Genomic DNA, 14,591 nt, shown 5'->3' on the forward strand with positions numbered 1-14,591 from the left:
TATAAAGAAGCCAGTATAGCACTCGCAGCCTGGTAACGCGCTTGCGCACTCGCCTCATCCCTTTCCCCTCACGCTATCAAAATCAATGTGTTTTCAAACTACGCTGTGGCAGTGGGTGGTTCAGTTTTGCCAGGAAAATTGGGGATAAATGAGAATATTAGCATATAGCTTTTTTTTTTTTTTTTTTAATATATATCTCACTTGTGTTGCATGACCTGGAGAAATCCATGCTTTGGGCTGTTCCTTGTATAATCCCTGCTGGGTTTTGCCTCTCCCAGAATCAGCAGGATCAGACCACTTTTCATTTAAGAAATATAATTTTTTTTAGGCTGTGTCAAAGGAATGTGTAGAAAATAGGTCTGAATGCTCTGTGGGGAAGAACAACGCTGCAGGGAGCTGGCTGGGATGTGACTGCCATTAACCTGGGATCTAAAGCAAAAAAACACCCCAGTTTTCCTGCAGCTCTTTCTATCTTATTTGAGAAAAACCATTGCCAGCACCCAGCCTTGCTCCCAGCTCCTTTTCCAGCCCCTTTATCATCCCACTTTCCTTGCACCACACTACAACTCTTCCATTTTCCAAAGAAACTTGCAAAAAGGTTGATTTTTTTTTTCCCATGAAGCAACACTTAAACCACTGATTCAAAACCACTACAAGCTGTGCCTGGCAGCTCCTCCTTCAATTTAAAACCTCTTTTTAAAAAACAGGCAGTTCTTTGCGTCGTAAAAAGATAACCTTTAGGCTTTTTTATGGGACACACGGTTGTATTCCTGGGAGCAAGTTGGCCTCGCAGCAGAGGGAGAGATCAGATGCCTTCGCTGGGAAAGCCCAAGGAAATTTTATCCGCGGGCCGCACCCAGCCTGAAGTGAGGAAATATTTGCATTTGCTGCTCCTTGGAAGGCAGCCAGGTCCTTCCCATTCTCCTCAGCCTGCCAAGAGGGATTGCAAGAGCTGATTGCAGCAGCCAAGGGAAGGGCTGGAGCCATCCGGAGCGCTGCCATCCTCTCTGCCCTTTGCCACTGCCACAGGGACAAGAGGAGGGACTCGGAGTGGGGTTTACACCTGGGTGGTCCAAGGTGGGCCCAGCCCCCCAAAATGTTATTGTTCAAGGCAGGATGTGTGGATGGTTATTTCTGCAGACCTGGGTGCTTGCAGAAGTGCTTGTGACAGGGTGAGGAGCCCAAGGACAGGCTGAGCCACTGCAGCCAATCTGGGTTTGCTCGGCAGCGGGACAGGATCCAGCTCCTGCAGGATCTCCTGCATGCGGCTCAGAATTCCTCGAGCTCCTCCCAAGGGAAAACACGGGGCTGTGCTTTCCAGGCACAATGCTCCCCACGCCTCACCTCGTAGTGCTTATCCCTTTATCTGGGAAGAAGATGCCTTAAATCAGTCTTTTTGTCCTCTTACCTGTGTCCATATATCCCTGTCCCTTGCCACCCTCCACTCCTGAAATATCACGTCAAATCTAACCACGCCACATCCCTTCACCATGCTGCCAAACTCTCCAGTGGTGCCTTTCCTTTCTCCTTGCTTTCCAGGACCTTCTCCAAGGATGCCTGTAAATAAAAGCATTTCCCTGCCTGTCTCCAGTCAAAAAATCTGCAGTCCCAGTGCCAACAGCCCATCCTGGAAAGGCTTCAAAGGGAAATACCCAACTCCTTCCCACCATTCCTTTTTGGAAGGGTAGTGCAACTTGCAATAACACATCCAAAACACCACTCAGCATTGCACTTCCATCCTCCCCAAAAACCTTGAGTGGAAGAATATCCGTATTACAAAAAGCAAGCAGCCCTTTGCCCTCTGGCCCTTCTTTTTCCTGCTCCCTTTGGCCACGGCCACATCCTTTTACTGTTTTAGCATCATTTTGATGCCAGATTTTCCTCACAGTGCAAGAAGCTTTGGAAAGTGAGAGCTGACTTGGAGCACAAGAATTCCTTGGCATGGGACAAGGAGTTCCCACCCAACCAGACCCAAAGCCACCAACTTACGTGACCAGGACGAACCACAACTTATTTATAAATACCTTTAAAGCAAGTTGTGACCTGATTGATGGCCCGGAGATGCTCATTAACAAACACTGAGTAATCAGCTTTGTAGTCAGGGAAGAGTCATCAGGAAATAGTTATTGATGTGATTAATTAACCATCATTAACCCCTTCACTCATAAACACAGCACGCCCCAGAGATGTTATATGTGATCCAGGAGCTGCTGGTCTGGTGGTTGCTTTCTTCCCATTTTCCATCAGGAAAGCATTAAACATCTCACATACTCTTGCTATTTTCTGCTCTTGATTTGTGGCTTTTTAAACACTTTCGGTTAAAAAGAAAGTTCAAAAGTTTCTCCGCCTGGTTTGCAACGCCCTCGCAAACAAAACCACTAAGCACCGGCAACATCGGTTGTGCAGATGTTGGGCACGCAGAGAAATGGTCTAATTTCTGCTGGTTTGAGGCCTGGTCTGAGGGGAGATCGAAAAGCTTCCACTGGGAGAGCGATATCATCTTGGATAATATGCAGAAAGGGGGCTGTCCTTCTTTCCCTGCGTCCCGGCCCTGCAGGATGCTTTTAGCTGGAGTTTTGCTGCCTGATGGATGAATCTGTGCTCCGACTGCCCTCTGCCGGCTCCGGGATAGACAGTCAGCAAAAAAACCTCAAACCACACCAAAACCCCTTTTATCAACCCCATGAAACATCGCCAGATCCCATATCCACCCCAAAAAACAACACTCGGCTCTCCCCCAGGTGACAGCAGCATCTGCCACATTGCTACACCCTAAAATCAACTTTTATGGACCTGAGTTATGGACCAACTCTTGCCATGCCTAGAAAATCCAAAACCAGCTTTTTTTCCTTATTTTTAAACTAGGATTTGATAGGTTTGGAAAGCAGGGTGGATGAAAGGAATGAGAGTTTTTAAACTTGGGGTTTTATTTAACTGCGAGTAACTAAATCAGTGCCTGCTCTCCACAGAGAGAAGAGAAACATTTCAGTGAAACCTCAAGGAAGCTTGAGAAGAAAGAAACACCACCCAAGAAAACCAAACTGGCCTTTGGAAAAAAGAATTTTAAAAAAGAAATAAGGAATAAAACCTCCATTCCTCACTGCTGCTCTGTCAGGGCATTTTATATTCATCATGAGCGCAGAGCTGTGCTGGGACATATCCACAAATCTCCACCCTGCCAACCCACCAGCTCAGGGTCCTGGGGACATTTTGGTGATGGAAACCCAGTTCTGCAGTAATCTGGGTGTGCAGCAGGCACCCAGGATCAGCCATGGGGCACATCCCACTGGGGGCACCCCCTTTTTGGTGCCTGACACTAGGAGGTGTTGATGAGCTGCAGGGTCTCAGCAGGATGACTCGTTGCGCCAGTGGATGTGGCAGGACTTGCAGAGGAGGTGGTTGTCCAGGGGGTAGCACCCGTTCTCTGTCAGCTCTGGCGACAGGGGCATCCTGCAGCTCTGGGGGCAAGAGGGGAAAAGGAAGCCACCTTTTAGGGGTCCCTGTGTGCATTACATTCTATTTTCCCCACAAAATCCACTGGGGCACTCTGAAAAAGTGACAAACTATATCAAAAGTATGCAAAGATGAAGTTCAGAAGTTCTCCAAACACATCTTCATCATCACCACCACCCAATTTATTTTTTGTCCCCCTCCCCATTACCTGTAAGATAAACTGGGGATTAAAAACCAGCTGTGGATGCTGCCATCCCTGTGTCCATGCTCAGCTAAGGTTCAGTGCCACCCCCTTGGCTTTGGGGGCCCCCCATCCCCCAGGGCTGTACCTCACAGCGGTAGCAGCTCTCATGGAAGCTGCGTCCCAGGCACTCGATCTTGTAGGTGTCCTCGTCCTCATGGGGGACAATGGGGCGCTCACAGGCACTGCACACCACGGCGTATTTCCTGATGGGAGCCAACAGGCCTGGCGTGAGCCCTGCGGGGTGACGGGGATGAGCCAAACCCAGCTCCCAGTGTGGGAGACCCTCCCCCATGGCCAACCTGTAGTAGTCGGGCACACAGTACACGTCACCCTGCTCGTCCATGGCAAAGCTCTCCGTGCCGATGGCCCGGCCACAGGCAGCGCAGGAGAAGCAGCTGGGGTGGTAGCCCTTGCCCAGGGCACGGACAATGTGCTCCGTGATCAGCCCCTGGCACTTGGCACATTTCTCCAGAGTGGCCTGGAATTTAGGGAATACATGCCATGAGACACCAGCCCATGCCTCGAGGGATGTTCCGAGGGTGCCGGTTTTCCCCAAAGGAGGATGGGTACCTGGAAGCAGGTGTCACATATGGGGCACCCGTCTCTCTGGAAGTAGCGCTGCCCAGCCAGGAGTCGGCGGCACGTGCGGCAGGTGAAGCAGTCAGGGTGGTACTGCTTCCGCATCGCCTCCACCGTCGGCTCCCGGGGCCCCAGCGCTTTGTGGCAGAAGGCACAGATGTCTGCAAGAAGCAGGGAGAGCTGCTGGGAGCTGTGTGCCTCAGTTTCCCTAAGTGGGGATGAGCACATGCACAGCTGGGTCTCCCTTACCTCTGGAGCTGTCCCTCCCCGGGTCCCCATTCACATCCTGCCACTGCCGCTTGCCTGCTTGCTCCTGGGAAAATGTGGGTGGCTTCAATTCAGCAGGGAAGGTGGAAGGGGCCTGGCAAGTGGGGAAGGGCAAAGCCACGTTAGTTATACCCGGTAGGTGGGAAAACTGAGGCACTGGGGCGACTGCACTCTGATATCCTTACGTAGAGGGTGGTGGGTGCTTCAAGGTCCAGTTGCTGCAGTGCCAGACCCAGTGGCTCCATGGACAAGGGCTGGGGCACATCAGAGAGGGGCAGGACTGGTGGGGATGCAGGTACAGGGGCCACCGTGTGGGTTTCTGCAGCAACAGACAGATGTGGGGGTTGAGGGGATCAATAATGTCCAGTAACCCCATCACAATAACGCCCTCTCCCAATAACACCCCAACAGCTTTGCAGCAGTGCTCGCTGACCTGCCCCAAAAGCAAACGCCATCGAAGCAGGAGGGACAAACAGCACCGATAAGCACCCGGCAATGGAGAGCAAACAGAGCCCGTCCCCAGGAGCCGGATCCATGCTGGGATGCATGCAGGGATTTGGGGAATAGACCCCCATAAAACACCCCAACATCCCCTTCTGCATGTGCATCCTTTAGCAGAGCATCTCCACAGCCTCCTCAGCCCCTTCACTATCCTTCCACACCACTCCAGCCCCCCATGGACACCCCTCACCTCCTCTGGGCAATGGGGGGGGTGACAGCAGGACCTCGGGCTCATGGGTGCCAGGGACCTTGGCACCACCTGGCTGCAGCTCCCCTTGGGTTTTCTCCTTGGTGGCCACGTCCCTCCGTGGTGGCACAAGGGTGATGAAGATGGAGGAAGCAATTCTTTTCTCTGCTTTCCCGGGCAACATCGCTGAAGCCGTGGAAGGGCCAGATCAGGGGTTGATTCCAGGGAAAATAAGAAAGAAAGAGAGTAAAACTTGCAGACACACTGGCAGCTCCTGCAGCCGTGCTGCCCTTCGGCATCAACTCCCTCCCTCCTCCCGGAAAGGGAGAAGGAATGAGCGTCCCATCCCACGTCACAGCAATAAATGGTCTCATGCCTGGGAGGACACAGGGTACAGAGTCCTGGCGAGGCAGCAGCTGATAGCTCCCATTTTCACACCTCTGTGGCCAAATCTCACCTTTTCATAAGCATTTACATCCCACCTTTTCATAAGCATTTACATCCCCTGTATTTCCTCTTTTTGCTCCCACCCACCTGGGACTAAACTCCCCATGGGCAGCAGGAAATACCCACCTTTCCTTTTAAAAAACAGAGCTGCTATAGGATTTTGATTTTGCAACCCGTTTTTTGAAATCTTTCTACATCCCCACTCCCTCTCTCCTTACCCCCAATTCCCTGCCAATCAATTCCAGCTCTGCATATCCCCCCTCTTATTTTTCCAGGTGGAAAAACTGAGGCGCGGTGCTGTGAATTACCACGTCCCTGACACTGACACATCCCCTGAGCAGCACCCAGCAGCACAGGCAGGATGCAGCCGACCCCGAGAAACCCTGCTCAGGAAGGAAAAGGGCTGTTTATCCAACTTCCCAAGGGGAAAAGCAGCTGGGGCGAAGCTTCCCCTTCCCAAATGGAATAGATTGCAGGGGGGAACCCTGAGGCTTTAGTCAGGGTGCTGTGTGGGTGAAGCAGAATTCATTCCTGAGGTGAATCAGCAACTTGAAAATACCTGTGTGATGAGTTCCCGGTCTCATGCAGCTCTGGTCCCCCAAAATCCCACTCACAGGGGTCAGCACATCCTTTGAGGTGCAGACAGTCTCCCTGAGGTGAGTGAAAAGCTTCAAGATGTTCCTGCCTGTGACTTCAGCCTCTGACTCAAGCAGGGAAGGGATTAAAGAGGAAAAAGAACCCCGAGCACTTCGCTCCCTCTTTCCCTCCCTCCCCGCCGGCTACCGGCGCTACTGGCCTTGCCCAGCTCCTCACCCGCCGGAGCCGCCGCTTTTCCTCCTCCCCAGCAGAGATGCGGAAAACTGGGGGAAAAAGAAAAGAACAATCATTAAAAAAAAAAAAAAAAAGAAAAAGAAAAAAAAGAAAAAAACAATCTAAAAAAGAAAAAAAATTCTCCGGGGTTAATGGGAACCATGTGCTCATCGCATTCCTCTTTGTGCCGGGGCTGACGGGATCCCGGCGGCCCCGTGGCGGCACCCCCAGAGCCCCCGGCCCGGAGCCACCGGGGTGACCGAGGCTCGAGGGGTGCATTAATGGGGGTCCCCCCTCCCCATGCAGCTCTATCCTGGTTTGGGGTGGCCAAGGCCACACTGGAAAGGAACCTCCCTGGTTTCCCTGAAATCTCCTGGGATGGAAGCTCAGGTGGGATTGAGGGGAAAGGGCCAGTTATGGGGTATCCCCAGAACCCCCAGAACTGGGATGGGACACAGCCCTCTAGAACTGCACCTCAACTCTCCCCTGCCCCAGGACCTCTCAGTGGGTGCTCCGAGGACGCCCAAGGAAAAAGGGATGGGGTGGGGGTACACAACGCTTGGTGTCCCATCTTCCCCCACCCCGAGTGGTCCCACTGTCCTTGTCCCTCACCTGGAGGGTGGCCTTGCAGCCCCCTGGCATCCCCTGTGTCCCATCGTGCAGCCCCACAGCTCCCAGTCCCCTACCTGGCAGTGCCCTGTCCCCTATGGAGCGGTGGCCCCACCGTGTCCCCCTGCCTGGGAGCCCCCATTCCCTCCCTGGGAGAGTCCCCAGTCCCCTCCTTGGGGGGTGCTCTTGGTCCCCTTGTCTCATCCCAGGATGACTGCGGTCCTTTTCCCATCACGTGGGGGGTCTCGTGTCCCATATTGGGGTGTCCCCTGTCCCCTCCTGGGGGGAGGGGGGGCTCTCAATCCCACACCTGGGGTGGTCCCTACCTGAGGGTAGTCCCTGTGCCCTACCTGGGGGGGTCGTACCTTGCGGGCGAGGTACGGGGGGAGGGGTGTCGCCTGCCCGGAGGTGGCCCTGCAGCCTCTCGGGGGGTGACCCTGTCCCCGTCGCTGTCCCCTACCTGGGGAGCCGGTGCGGGTCCCTCCGTGCGCTCCGCGGGCGCGGCGGGGGCAGCGGGAAGGCAGAGCCGCCCGGCATCACCGCCCCTTCCTCCCTCCTCCTCCTCCTCTTCCACCTCTCTTCCTCCTCCCCCCTGCCTGCCCCACAGCCCCGGGCGGAGGAAGAGGGGGGCACGTGTCCTTAGGGTGCCTCATTCACCCCCCGTCTGCCTCACGCTCCCCAAAGTGCTTCATGGGTGCCCCATGGTCCCGTGGGTGCCCTGTATGCTCTGGGATTGCCCCCTCCCAGGTTTTCCCATGGATCCCCCGAGAGACCCACACACCCTCAGGGCACCCAACCCCAAGGGGTGCCCCGAGAGCCCCCCATACAGCCCCGGGGTGCCTGTGTACCCCAAGACAGCCGTAATATCTCCATATACCCCCAAGATAACCCCTCTCCTCCAATACAGCCCCAGTTACCCCCATTCAGCTCCATGCCCAAAAGGTCACATATTTCTTCTGTGCACCCCCAGGACACCCATGTGTCCCCCTAGAGCCCCAGTATGTCCCATAAACCCCTATAGAGCTCCCGTGCTCCAAACACCCTCGGACCCCCTCCTGCTCCTCCCCCCACCCAGCATTGGAGGTCCATGCCCAGGCAGCCAGAAGCCCCCTCCCCAAACTGCACCCCACCTTCACAGGGCCTGTTGTCCCCTGGCACAGCACAGTGGGCTGCAGGCAGGGGGAAGCTGAGGCACAGGGGCACCTCCCAGCCAGAGGGTCACCCCACTCTGTGCCTCAGTTTCCCTTCCCAAGGCGGAATTCTACCCACCTCCCTCAAAAAGCTGCACTGCCACCATCCCAAGTGCCTTTCCAGCACAATGGGACCCCAGCTTGCTCTGCCCTGGATTTTGCTGGAAAAAAACACCTTTATTTTCTGAGATTTATAACCCCTGGAGGCCCCTGACAGTGTGGCCCAGCTGCCAACAAGGATGGGACATCCATCAGCAACCAGCAGTCCCACTGGGACCGGAGGACAAACCCCAGCAGTGCTGCAACCTCGCCGAGTCCCCCCAAAAACCAGGGGCAATGTGAGCCTTCCCCCCGACCTCCTCCATCCCACGGGATGGGGTTGGACGCCTTCCAGGAGCCCTTTATTCCTTAGTCCCCACGGGGGATGTGTGGTGGGGGATTCTGGGGTGCCCAGCGAAGCCACCCTGAGTTTCTGCAGTCCGGTTCCACCCTGCAGCTCATCGGGACGCCTCCTCCGATCCGGATCCCGCCAGACGATCCACGTGAGGCTGCTGGGCAAAATCCTGTGCGGGACAGAAGAGAGGAGCCCAAAAGCCTCTCAGCGTGGCCCCGGGGCTGCTGCCAGCCCTCACCCCTCGTGGCACGGCGGTGTCTCCCTCTCACCTGCCTGCAGCAGGACTCCAGCAGCACCCCGGAGCGGAGCAGGCACCAGAGCTCCCCCAGCAGCGACACGAAGACGTGTAGGATGTCAGTCCATCGGCCCACGGTGAGGAGGAGGATGAAGAGGCCGCCCATCCGCACCACCACGGTCCGGAACGCCGGCCCCCTGCCCGTGCTCTGCCGGGACTCCTCTGCGAGGACATGGCATTGGGGAGCCACCGCGGGGACACTGGGACCTCCGCAGCCCCTCAGCGGGGACACCAAGCATACGGTGGCTTCACGTATAGCCCATGTAGCCCCTATACACCCCCAGTGCATCCCATGTACCTCCTATACAGTCCCAGGGCATCCCAGCTACCCCCCCTACAGACCCTCAGGGCACCCCACGTACCCCTGTACACCCCCAGAATGTACTATATACCCCCTTACAGACCCCCAGGACAGCCCACATACCCCTGTACACCCCCAGAATGTACTACATACCCCCTACAGACCCGCAGGGCACCCCATGTACCCCTGTACACCCCCAGAATGTACTATATACCCCCTACAGACCCTCAGGGCACCCCACGTACCCCTGTACACCCCCAGAATGTACTATATACCCCCTTACAGACACCCAGGACACTCCACATACCCCTGTACACCCCCAGCCTGTACCATATATACCACCTATACAGCCTCAGGACACCCTATGTCCCCCCGCACACCCCATATACTCTGCATACACCCCCAGGACCCCCCATCTGCCCCTATACAGCCCCAGATAGCCCCAGTGGTCCCACACGCCCCGAGTACATCCCACGCACCCCCCATTGCACCCCCAACACACCCCACCCGCCCCTCAGAGCCCCCCGGGCTGGGGCAGCCCCACCCACCCTGCATGTAGACGACCAGCAGGGTGTAGCAGATGGTCAGAGGGGTCCAGAAGCGCACGGCCTCGCCCGTGGAGAGGAAGTCGCGGTTGATGAGCTCCACCGCAGCCAGGTCGGCCACGGCAAAGGTGATGGCCAAGGCGTTGCGCAGCAGGCGCGGGATGCCGTGCCCCGCGGCCAGCAGCAGGATGCAGACGCCGCAGTAGCGCTGCCGGCTGTGCAGCTCGTACAGGGCGCAGACGTGCCGGGCCAGGCGCCGGGCGTGCAGCGCCAGCAGCCCCGCCAGCCCCGCCGCCAGCGCCAGGTTCCAGGTGCGGTGCGGAGCCCCCTCCAGCAGGAAGCTGAGGCCACAGGACACCCCGCAGCCCAGCGAGTACTGGCACAGCAGGTAGAGCTGGCTGCTGTGGGCGCCCTGCAAAGCAGAGGGGGGGGTGGTCATGGAATCGGTGATGCTGGAAAAGACTTCCAAGATAATGAGCCCAACTGTTCCCCCAGCATTGCCGAGTTCACCTCTAATCATGTCCCCAAGTGACTCATCCAAACACTTGTGAACCCTTCCCAGGACCAGGTCTCCAGCACTGCCCTAGGTAGCCTGTGCCAGTGCCTGAGCACCCTTCCCATGAAGGATTTTTCCCAATATCCAGTCTAAACTTTCCCTGGCTCAGCCTGAAGCTGTTCCCTCTTCTCCTGTCCCTGTTTCCTGGGAGCAGAGCTCGACCCCTCCCAGCTGTCCCCTCCTGTCAGGGAGTTGTGCAGAGCCTGAAGGGCCCCCCTGAGCCTCCTCTTCTCCAGGCTGAGCCCCTTTCTCAGCTCCTCAGCCCCTTCCCCAGCTCTGTTTCCATCTCTGGACACGCTCCAGCCCCTCAGTATCCTCGCCAAGGAGGCCCCAGAACTGTCCCAGAACTGCAGATGTCCCAGCAGTGGCAGCACAGGTGACAGGCACTGCTCTGGGCCTGTGCCCACACAGGGACCAGCCAGGGGCCATCGGCCTCTCACCCACCTGGGGACACCTGGCTGAAGTGCAGAGGGACCCATGGCCCCCTGCACCCACAGCCCCTCCATCCCCCATGGGTGCTGAACAAGCTCTCAGCTCCATCCACACCGTAGCCCACGGTGCCTCAGTTTCCCCCATGCTGTCTCACCTTGCCGAGGGAGAAGATGGTGGAGATGGCGCGCAGGGAGAACTCCAGCACCACCAGCGCGGCCACGCGGGAGCCCACCAGGGCCAGGGCAGCCGTCAGCACCAGCACGTGCAGCGGCTCCAGCAGCGGTCGCCGCGCCGCCATCGCCTCCTTCTCCGCCTGCCTCTCGGGGTTACTGGGGACAGCAGGGGGGATGTCACCCAAAATGGGGTGACAAGTCTTAGTGACATCCCCCTCTGTGCTGTGCAGCAGAGGCTACAGCCCCTGCCCTGCAGCCCTCAGTGCAAAGAGCCACGGCCCAAAAGCAGATCCCAAAAGCAGATCCCTAAAAACAACCTTCCCCCCCATAGGGGACAAAGGGCTGGCGCTTACTTTGCACACTGGATGTAGAGATAAACCTTCAGGAGGCTGCAGAGCACCGAGACGGCACAGGCACCCACCAGCCCTGTGGGGAAAGGCATCAGTGGGTCACTGGTATCCCCTGGGCTGTCCCCAGGCCACCCTCAGGGATCTCACCTTGCAGGAGCGCATCCAGCAGTGCCCAACCCCACGCCAGCCCGGGCAATGCCGGGAGCCAGGACCCCAGGGAAAACATTTTCTATGGAGAGGAGCCACAGTGTAGCCAGGCCCTAGCTCCAAGGTCCGCGGGGTGGAGGTGGGGAGTGGCCTCCCCGGCTAGTAAATCATTACTGGGGCAAGCCAGGGCAGCTGGAGCCCTGGCTGGACGAGATGAACTCCAGCTGTCCCGTGGAGGTGAAAATTAGGAGAAGAGGGATGTGATGCACATGGAAGGGCTCAGGGACCACCAGCACCTTTAACCTCCCCTACGCCAGCACTGCCATTCTCCTCTCCACCCTGAGGCATCGCAGCATTTCAGTCCTCTCCCCCCATCTGCACCACCCCAAAGACCCCAAGACAACACCAAAAATAGAAAAACCTCTTTATTAACATCAGCGGTGGTGGCAGGAATCTGTCCTACAGCCCCGGGGGCTGCTAGTGCTGAACCATGTTCCTGAGCTTGTCCCAAAAGAAGAGGCTGAGCACGGTGTGGGGGCCGAGGCGGAGATAGACAGCACCGATGCCCTTGTACAAGCCCAGCAGCCCCTCTTTGCTGGAAATTTGCAGGATACAATCCAAAAAACCTCGGTAGAGCTTGCCCTGGGGAGAGAGGAGCCAGCTCTGCACCCCTGCGGGATGGGAAAAGCCGTGTGCCCCTGTGCTGTACCCGAAATGGCCTTACCGTGCCGTCGGCGTCCACCGGCTGGTTGTAGAGACGCGTGCTGATCACGTCAAAAGGTGTCATTGTCACAGCCACAGCTACACCACTCACCATGCCCCCCGCCAGCACCGCCGCCCAGCTGCCCTTCCTGAACCACTGCGGGAAGCGCCGGCATCAGCTCTTCCCAACAATGAGAGGGAGCACGGGGGGCCGGTGGCGGCCGGATCCGGCACACGTCCCGCTCACCTGGCGCTCGCAGACCCAGTCCTTGGCGGAGGCGAAGGTGGCGAGCTGCACGGCCGAGCCCACGGCCACGCGGGGCACGGCGCCCGTCACCCCCCGCCACAGCCCCACCACCCCGTGCTGCTGGTAGATGCTCTTGAAAGCGCCGGAGATGCTCTGGGGAAGAGAGGAAATTGGGGAAAATGGGAAAAATGGGAAAGGTGCATCATCCCACCTGGCAAAATATCCCACCCCTGATGGTCCTTGGTGACACGAAGCCACTACTGGCTTTGGAGAGATCTCAGGGGGTCTGGATTCTCCGGATTCGGTATCGCAGCCCCACGTGCCTGTCACACCCCCTCTGTTCTTGCACTGTTATTTTTAGCATCATTACGGGGCCAAGCAGCCAAACAACAGCTTTAAATTCCTGCTGACCAAAATAGCATGGCCCCCGCTGGGGCCCGGAGCGTGCACGGACAAGGTGCCACCAAACCCTCTGTGTGCCCCCACCCCAACCGTGTCCCCACTCACCTCATGGTTGTGCTGGTGGCCCACAGCCATGGCCGACAGTGTCTGGGCTTGGAGGTGGGTCTTGACCTTGGAGGGGACAATGCCAGGTGACAAAACCCTCCAGTGGCCCCACTGGGACTGGCTGTGGCCCCCTCATTTTCTTGGCAGATTTTGAGGGGAAGTTTCAGCCCCTCTGACAGATGTGGGGGACACAGCTGAGTAGCCAAGTGGTAACTCCAGACTTTAAATCCCGTTCCTTTTACCCCCCTCTCCCAGGACAAAGCGACCCTGCAAACTCCCACTGCTGGAGCTCTGCAACTCCAAAAAAACGGGGAAACCCTCTAAAATGGGATGGCATGGGACGGGACAGGAGGGGACAGGACGGGACGGGAGGGAGGGGGAAAATCCCCGCAATTTCTTTTGGGGTCATTTCCTTATGAGGGAGTTCTCTTCTATTTTCCTGAGGGGGATTTGGGGGAGAAAGCAGGGGGAGAGCATGCACAGCGCAGCCCCACGTTTTGGGGTGGCGGGGGGGGAGGAATGAAGCGAAGCGGGGGAAGAGAGAATGCACCAAGCCAGTCTTTATAGGATGCAGCCAAGATGCCGAATCTTTTGAGGGCGTCCCAAAAACACCCCCCTCCACAGTCCACGGCCTTTGGGAGAGAGCAGCACTTACCAGGTACGCGGGGCTGCCCACGATGGCTCCCACGGCCCCGGCCACGGCTCCGGCGGCCACGGTCCCGCCGGGATACCCGGTCCAGCCGGCGTCCTCGGCGTGGGAATAGCAGTAGAAGCGGACGCCGTTCATGAGCCCCTGGTAGAGCAGCCCGGCCGCCAGCCCCTTCTGCAGCCCCCGCAGCCCGTCCGCCCGGCACACGGCCACGGCGGCCCGCAGCACCCCTCGGTAGGGCCGGGGGTACGTGCCCGGGGGCTGCAGCTCGCCCTGCAGCTGCAGCCGCGTCTTCACCACCTCCAGCGGGTTGGTGAGGAAGCAGGCCAAGCACCCGGCCGTGGCCCCCAGCACCAGGTCGGTGGCTGGGGGCACCCCCCCGGCCGGGGGGCTGTTTTGCGGGGGGTACTGGAATTCCTGCAGGGAGTCGGGAGGGCGGGGGGCGAGGGTCCCCGCCGCCATCCGGCACCTGCCCGCGGGGGTGGCCCCAGGCTCCACCTCCCCGAACAACCGCAGGGAAAAAAATCCGGGGGGAGCGAGAGCGAACGAGCGCCGCCTCCTGCAAACCACCTCCCCCCAATCCAGCCCCCAATTTGGGGAAGGGATGTGGGGCAAAGGTCGGGCCTGGGGGTGCGTGTCCGGCCCCCCCGACACCGGCGCGCCCCCGGCAGCCGCGTCCAGCCGGGCCCGGTCTCACGTGATGGTGCTGCCCCGGCGCAAATAGGGAAAAGCAGGCAAAAAAAAAGGGCGGGTAACACTGAAATAGAAACGGAGGGAGAGGAATTTTGGGGGGGCCCACGCAGTCACCCCCCACCCCAGCCAGTCTGGGGAGGAGGATGAGGACTGGAAAACTAGCTGCGCTTGTGGCCGCGGTGCGGGGGGAACTGGCAGAGGGTCTCGCCCACCTCTCCCGGTGGTTTGAAATTGGAGCTTCCCGCGGAAAAATGCTGCGGGGGGTGGGGATGTCGGTGTCCCGCCCCGCGCCGGGGATTCCTAATTTTAGGTC

At 58.1% G+C, this 14,591-nt stretch overlaps 3 protein-coding genes across 3 annotated transcripts; all 3 read right to left on the minus strand.

Annotated features, from left to right (window-relative positions):
• Window positions 1–2,903: 2,903 nt before the first annotated feature.
• Window positions 2,904–7,635, minus strand: FBLIM1 (filamin binding LIM protein 1). Its single transcript, XM_018920496.3, has 9 exons — window positions 7,558–7,635; window positions 6,492–6,538; window positions 5,235–5,417; window positions 4,729–4,862; window positions 4,526–4,637; window positions 4,268–4,437; window positions 3,997–4,175; window positions 3,783–3,900; window positions 2,904–3,458 (listed from the first exon to the last, which is right to left on the minus strand). Exons 1-9 carry the CDS (start codon window positions 7,632–7,634, stop codon window positions 3,345–3,347), a joined length of 1,134 nt encoding a protein of 377 aa, XP_018776041.1. The 5' UTR covers window position 7,635; the 3' UTR covers window positions 2,904–3,344.
• Window positions 7,636–8,735: 1,100 nt separating this feature from the next.
• On the minus strand, window positions 8,736–11,637 carry TMEM82 (transmembrane protein 82). The gene is made up of 6 exons (XM_030231484.2): window positions 11,481–11,637; window positions 11,337–11,409; window positions 10,965–11,139; window positions 9,826–10,234; window positions 8,951–9,138; window positions 8,736–8,850 (listed from the first exon to the last, which is right to left on the minus strand). Exons 1-6 carry the CDS (start codon window positions 11,557–11,559, stop codon window positions 8,785–8,787), a joined length of 990 nt encoding a protein of 329 aa, XP_030087344.1. The 5' UTR covers window positions 11,560–11,637; the 3' UTR covers window positions 8,736–8,784.
• SLC25A34 (solute carrier family 25 member 34) lies at window positions 11,106–14,364 on the minus strand. Its single transcript, XM_009095743.4, has 7 exons — window positions 13,592–14,364; window positions 12,937–13,002; window positions 12,430–12,582; window positions 12,205–12,339; window positions 11,902–12,122; window positions 11,337–11,409; window positions 11,106–11,139 (listed from the first exon to the last, which is right to left on the minus strand). Exons 1-5 carry the CDS (start codon window positions 14,045–14,047, stop codon window positions 11,958–11,960), a joined length of 975 nt encoding a protein of 324 aa, XP_009093991.1. The 5' UTR covers window positions 14,048–14,364; the 3' UTR covers window positions 11,106–11,139; window positions 11,337–11,409; window positions 11,902–11,957.
• Window positions 14,365–14,591: the final 227 nt, after the last annotated feature.

The sequence above is a fragment of the Serinus canaria genome, chromosome 21, assembly GCF_022539315.1.
Source record: "Serinus canaria isolate serCan28SL12 chromosome 21, serCan2020, whole genome shotgun sequence".
Taxonomy (NCBI): Eukaryota; Metazoa; Chordata; class Aves; order Passeriformes; family Fringillidae; genus Serinus; species Serinus canaria.